The sequence below is a fragment of the Anarrhichthys ocellatus genome, unplaced genomic scaffold (genome assembly GCF_004355925.1).
Source record: "Anarrhichthys ocellatus isolate YVR2014 unplaced genomic scaffold, GSC_Weel_1.0 scaffold829, whole genome shotgun sequence".
NCBI lineage: Eukaryota > Metazoa > Chordata > Actinopteri > Perciformes > Anarhichadidae > Anarrhichthys > Anarrhichthys ocellatus.
This window is the reverse complement of record NW_022280803.1, coordinates 10613-17799: the sequence shown is the minus strand read 5'-3', so window position 1 is coordinate 17799 and position 7187 is coordinate 10613. Positions and strand designations below refer to the sequence as shown.

Below are 7187 nucleotides of genomic sequence, written 5' to 3'. Positions count from 1 at the left end.
ATATATATATATATATATATATATATATATATTAATATTTAAAAATGATTGAATTAAATTATTTTAGCCTTTTTTTATATGCACTTTTAATTGCACTTAAAAATGAGGTTGCTTGTTGTATGAATATCAATTCATCAAAATCTAGTCTCAACACTGTTGTTTACTCATTGTTTTTCTTTGGTGTTGTTGACTCACTCATTTTAAATGGTAATGTGTGTGTCACACCGGCTGGCCATTTTAGAGAATGAACATAATTCGAGACATACGAACTCCACACCCCGATGAAAGCGTCATTTAATTGGTCCTGCATCTTCTCATAATCACTTTTATCGGTTTGGGTGTTTAGAGGAATTTTGACGTGCCCTGCTTTAATGACCAGGGTTTGTTTTTCACCAAATATTTCTCTTTCTCTTTTTCTTTGAGAAAAAGGGTTAGGGTTCTGCTCATCACCACCTCCTTGCCGTAAACCACAAACCTGTCAAACCAATGTAGGATTAAGCTCAATTAAGACACCAAAGGGTCTTCTATTCTACTCTTTATAAGTATAACATCATCCCAGCGTTCACAAGAAACACAAACAAGATTTAATATAATCTGATGTTCTTAGAGATATTTGGGTGAAAGCTAAATTGCTGCCATTCTCAGAGCCGAGGCCTTAAGTACACAGGAGTACTTTAAACACAGGCAGGCGCTCATAAACGTGAATATATAGGGGAAATATGTATAACTTTAATTAATCCGATCAGCTTAGAATTTGGTCAGAACAATCTAAAGACCTCAGTGATTAAAAGTTACTAAAACCTTTAGGTTTCATCGAACGACGTGGATATGGTGTGATGGCCATTTTACATGGTTCGCCATCATCCATCAAGCTATTGTAACTCGACTGTACTTTGTCAAAACTGTCCCAAACTTGACATGCTTGTTGACTGTCATGCTTTAGGACTTCTACATGCCAATATTAACTCATAGTCATAGCACCACCTACTGGCAACCACGGACGTAAGCAGGATTCTATAATTACAGCGGCCCAAACACTGAACTTATTGAAAGGGTTTGTGGGCACACCATGAGAAAAAGACTTCTCTGATGCAAACTAAGATGCTTGGAGAGCAAACGTTAGATAACAGTGGATTTTCAAACCATGTCAGTGGGCATTAGTATAAATGATCTGTCCAGAGCTTCTTCATGACAATCAGGTTAAACGTTACAATGAATGCTTCACACTACAATCTAAAGTTACAGAAGAACTTAAAATGAAAACAGTGTTAAATTGAAGTGTTCCAAGTAACAGCAAATGGCACTACTGTTTTGTTAACTTTCATGTAAGTCCAAATACAATCAGCAGGACACTGCAGGGAGTTGAACCCCATCCCAGTAAACTGACAGTCTGTTATGTTACAAGCACTGAAGCACATTCACACACATTAATTTTCTTAATGATCTTTAAAGGCTTACATTTATGATTGTATCAGAGGTACACTCAAAACATTTGAGGCTTAAGACCTGGCAACATGATCTTGCTATGCTGCTGGTCTACGCAGGAAATATCTCACTCGTGCACGCAGAGTGTGATGGTCACAGAAATTCATGGCCGCGTCACCCAGAGTCCTGCCAGTACCAGGAAATACCGTTTAACTCGTGCACGCAGTGTATGACGGTCACAGAAATGCATGGCCAGAGTCCTGCTAGTACCCTCGACGTGCGTGAAGTTGCGAGGGCCCGATCAATGCTGCTCGCAGCTTTAATATTGAATTGTGTTTTATTAATAATTTAAGTGTGAAAAGCACCAAACACATCAGAGTGAGAGCAGCGTTAGTGATGCGAACTGTCCTGACAGTTTTCTCCCCCGCATCCAGTTTGTTTCCTCCCACCAGTCACAGCAGCATGGGTGGGGAGAAACGGTGACCTTATAAACGGAGGCCTGTCACCAATACATGGCTTAAAGTCTGTCTGCTCTGGGTATAGGTTTAACAATTAGCACCAGATTTATTTTGTGTTGTTGTTGTTTTTGTAGTTTTTATTTCCAGCGGCCATGAGCATGGACAAGCAGAACAAGCAGGTGCTGGAGCACCCCGGATCTCTGTCCCCATCCAAAGGCCACCAGAAACCCCCAAGAATGCCCAAGTGCTCCCGCTGTAGGAACCACGGCTACGTGTCTCCTCTGAAAGGCCACAAGCACTTCTGCAACTGGAGGGACTGCCAGTGTCCCAAATGTAAACTGATAGCTGAAAGGCAGAGAGTCATGGCTGCCCAGGTAACGGTTGGTTTTTTAAATTTTTTAAAAACGATTAGCGCGCGCGGCTAGCATTAGCTTGAGCCAAACTCAAAAGTTAAGCATTTAAACGTGAATATTTTATGTAAAACAAGTTGTTTCTACGGTGTGAAACGGGAAATACAATACGTAATTGTTTTAGATAACATTTTGATGTATGTTTGTTTTATTTTATTTATTTTATTTGTGTACCAACAAAGACACCTGAAGTGTCAACCTAGCTTAAAACCTGCATTAGCTGTCGTAAACCTTAAACCATTAAGCTAATGTGTGCTTTTTAGAAATGTTTTTGTATATTGTTACACTTGTTGCTTACCGCAAACAGTTGATACACTTATATTAATTAAAAGTTATGCTACATATATATATATATATATTAGTGCTGGGCAAGTTAACGCGTTATTTTCACGTTAATGCATTCATTAATTAACGCCGACAATTATTTTATTGCGCATTAATGCATTTTTAAAATTTATTATTATATTTATTTATTTATTTTTTTTATTGAAAGACGAGACAATACATAGACATAACAACAAGAGGATGACAAGAACAGTGGGATAAAAGCCAGCAAACATCCTATAGTCAGTTGTATGTGTGTGTGTGTGTGTGTGTGTGTGTGTGAACGTGTGTGTGTATGTCCTTGAGCCTTTAAAGTGAGCAGACACTCAGATCTCCGTGGTCAACTCAGCAGATACCTACATGTTAGTGCACCTATATGCTGAAATTCACGGTAAACTAATTTAAACGGCACAGATCGGGAGCGAGTGAAGGACTTTGAAAGTTAGCGGAAAGATTAACGTGAGACAACATCCGGTTTCTTCAGACGAACATCCGGTTTTCAGAATAAGATGCCAACAAAGTATGAATTATATTCACATTAAGTATAAAACATGCTACCTGCATCTCGTGAACCAAATGTTATTGCACTTTTGTTCATATAGCAGTACTTTTAAAATAAAAGTGCGCAATACACTACTTTTGAATTCATTATTGAACTTTGCCATAACAATGCGATTAATCGCAAAAAATCCATGCGATTAATCGCGATTAAATATTTTAATCATTGCCCAGCACTAATATATTGTGGTCATTTGCTTTGTAACTGTAGATTGTAGCTTTGAAGTAACAGTTTAGTTGTTTTTTTTCAGCGCCATTTTTGGGTAGGCTCATTGATGGCTATGTTTTTTGTGATTAAGTAAATCTATTTATATATTTTAAAACTATGACATGTGGCAAACACACTGGTGTATAGATAGATAGAAGTAGATATATTAAATAGATGGTAGGCCTACTTTATGTATCCCAATGTAAATTTGACAGTAGCACAAGTCACATCAGTCAAAAACAACCAAAGAAAAAACAAACAAATATTTATTTAATAGTGGTTAAATTAGCTGAAACAAGCATCCAACTGAGACTTTTATCTACCGGTTTTGTTTCTTAATTAATTAAGATTTTAGCATAGAAAAATTCAATTTCCCAGAGACCAATGGTACAAATTCAAAAAAATGCCTTTATCGTCCAATTAATACACCCACACCAAAAAAGATTACATTTACAATTTTAGAAAATAGATTGAAAAAGAAGATACTCCAATTTTAAGAAGCTATGAAGTTATGGCTTCAGTCTTACCCGTTTATTACAACACATTTATAAAAACGAATGGCTAAAGACAAGGATATTACATAACAAATTCCATATTCGTGAGAGAACAATTAAGTATCACAATAATTTACTTATTATGTATGTGTTATTATTATTACTATTTGTTGCATTATCAAGCAGGTGAGTCTGTCATAAGTCATAAGTAGATCTGGGTAATGTTTTGTTTTTATTTTATTCCCCTCCAGGTTGCCCTGAGGCGGCAGCAGGCTCAGGAAGAGGAGCTTGGGATTTGTAGTCCGGTGGCTCTGTCCGGTCCCGAGGTGATGGTGAAGAATGAAGCTGCAGCAGATTGCTTGTTCTCTGAGGAGGGAGGAGCTCCTTCACCAACGCCTTGTCTTGCTGTCACAGGTGAGTTATCGTGTACTGTGTCACACTACTAATGAAGCCGATAGCTGATTGTACAGCTGCATAGGTCTTTCTATGGGTGTGTGCAACTAACAAAACATTTTTTAGAGTCTGTTTAGTCTACTGTTATTGTAAAACAATAAAACACCCAGAACGTCAAGAATACTTTGAAAGATATCATCAATAAGAGACGTTTTAATGGAAAAATCTGTGAAAATCAAATTTGATTTTGGAGGCAGCAGCTTGAAAGGGCCCCTTGGCAGTCGGGGGAGGCAGACACAGATATGGTGTTCCGTGCCTGATAGCAAACGTTAGGAGGTAGGAATATGACTGGTCAAGGCTTCTCGTGTCTTCTGCTTTGTGTTCATGTGAGGGTGAACCTTAAGTCTCTGGCTTGGCAACAGGGAGGAAATGACTGATCTGGAAAAAGGAGTCGAGCACTCTGCGATTCGGTGATGACAAGAGGCAGAACAGGGACAACAAATGTCATTATCTTTGGCGTCGGAGGTGCACACAGTGTCTTCAGTGTCTTCCTGCGAAGGATCAGGGTCTGCCTGAGAAGAATGTGGCCTTGTTGATAAGGAAAGAACAACGGATAATGAGCAATTGGATGATGATGATGATGGTGATGGTAATACTCGACCTGAGAGGGCAACCCACATTCCTGCATTGTGATGGTGTGAATGATGTGGTAGGTCGGCTAATTTTGACGTCAAAAAACTACTCCCACCTGCAGATGGTGCTGTTGATAGCGATTTGAGCTGTGATGGGACAGCCAGAGAAGTTCACATCTTCTTTTCCTATTTAATGATTGATCGAAAGATCTACTGCAAGCCGAATAACATCAGGAAATACTCAGCTAGGAAAATAAACACCTAAAAGTCAGCTTAAGCTCTGCTGTTGGATGCATAATTCATAGTTTTATAAATTTACGTATTATTAATCCAAGTTACTAACCATAATTAGTACATAAATGCATGGACGTAATCCTCAAATCCATATTTCAAATGCGATAATGATCTAAAATCCAGCCGCAAGCGTCACACTTGAGCCTCTGAATTGATGTCGGATGTCTTATTTGTAGGCAGCCGCTCAGCTTTGTCTCCCAGCCCGTCAGCTGGTGCCGGGGCTCACAGTGAGGGATCGTCAGACCTGCTGCTGGAGACTTCCTATTACAACTTCTACCAGCCGTCACACTACCCAGCCTACTACGGCAACCTGTACAACTACCAGCAATACCAGGTGACTTAATAACAGTCAAACTCTACCTGAAGCCTTTTTTAAAGGGCTCAAAGTACTGTCGGTATATCACATGCTAGTCCTTTCTGTTGGTTACCTGTAATGTGGTGAGGGTTTTGTGCCACTGAAGGGGAAACGTATGTGTGCCTTAAATACAATTCATAATCTTATTTAAATTGGAAATACTGACTTGGTAATGTAGCGTGAGCAGCTCCTGTCCCGTTTCTAGGCGGGGAAGTAGTTCGCACCTAACACGGTGGTTACTCCGTCAGCTGCTCCACCTGCTGAGGATATGGGTTCCTCCTTGAGGTCTCAGAACAATACTTTCGGCCTTTTATCTCACCCCGTAGCTAAATAGTTAGGATTTCGGAATTAATTATCTTCTTGAAAGTCTTTTACGGCTAATGCCCTCGGCGCTCTCAATGGGATGTAACCCTAACACCCTGTATGTAATAGTTATGTACATCGTCTATACTTTACTATTGCCTATTGTGAACATTCTCACCATTTATAACTAACCCTGCCAAGTCTTCACCCAGAGAACTCACCTTAAGCTCCTCTGCATGTTTCAGTCGTCACATCTTATCGCACCACTAATGGACAGGGGAAGAGGGGTACATTGTTTTAAAGGACCAGAACACTGTTTTGGTTTCAGTCACTTACTAAATGTAAGGCTATGTTTTTATTTCTGGTTTTTCACACAAGATTCACATACAACAATTTCAATTCAATGAAACAGTCACAGTGGCTACAGAACTAATTTTAGCATTCCTCTCTGTCAGCCTTCACTGATTTTGTAATGAGGTCTTCTTCTGTCAGCTCTCTGACATTCCCATTCTCTAGTTGGGGTGGGGAGAAGCCCCCCTCACAGTTTTTCTGCAGCTTTTTATGCTGATCTAAGGCTGGCACCTCCTTCATTTCATGTGTCACTCACGCATGAGTCCTCCTCTCTCTGAGGCTGACACAGAATGTAACTGGTTGTAACTGGTTTGATCCTGCTAGAACCAGAAGCACTGTAAGGCTCAGTGTCAAGTGTGTGTGTGTGTGTGTGTGTGTGTGTGTGTGTGTGTGTCTGTGTGTGTGTGTGTTGGAGGGATGACTTTACATCTGAGCTGCTTCATACCACAGAAACAGGAGATAAGCTGCTTAGCTACGAATCCCCTCAGCATGAACAAGGCTTACTTCCTATTACCTCGTCAGATAACTTGTCACAGTAATATAAAGTGAGTCAACTGCGTGAAGGCACAGCTGGAAGAGACGGATGTAGCACCAAATATTAGTCTCAGCAAATCGTCTGTCACACCAAAATGATTTGTCTCTGGGATGAAAAGTAGTCAACTTCAAACCCCTAAAACAAAGTTCCAGTCCAGTGTGGTCCTAGCCATGAGCTGAAGTGACCTCAAAATATTCTTTAAAGTTACTACAACTCATTTTGTATTTACTTTGGCGGCCCCTGTGGACTAAAGCGGTAGTATTTCTGAGCACCAGAGTCCTTTTTAGAAAACCTCTCATTTCACTGCAGCAGGGTCTGACAGTCTGCTCCTCTCGGTCCTGGTTCTGGTTCTCTCGAGCCTCCCTTCCCTCCAGCAGGCCCAGCAGTACAGCCTGGGTGTCCGACCCGATGACACCAATGACGAGAATTAAGAATAACTATATAGAA

The 7187-nt window shown here is 40.1% G+C and overlaps 1 protein-coding gene across 1 annotated transcript in view; it reads left to right on the top strand.

Moving 5' to 3' along the window:
- The first annotated feature begins 2032 nt into the window (after positions 1–2032).
- LOC116377035 (doublesex- and mab-3-related transcription factor 1-like) overlaps positions 2033–7187 on the top strand; it is a 12782-nt gene continuing 7627 nt past the window's right edge. Inside the window, exons 1-4 of the mRNA XM_031838565.1 lie at positions 2033–2257; positions 4129–4291; positions 5373–5530; position 6554. Coding sequence (XP_031694425.1) covers positions 2036–2257; positions 4129–4291; positions 5373–5530; position 6554 — 544 coding nt within the window. The 5' untranslated portion in view covers positions 2033–2035. The remainder of the gene's footprint in view (positions 2258–4128; positions 4292–5372; positions 5531–6553; positions 6555–7187) is intronic.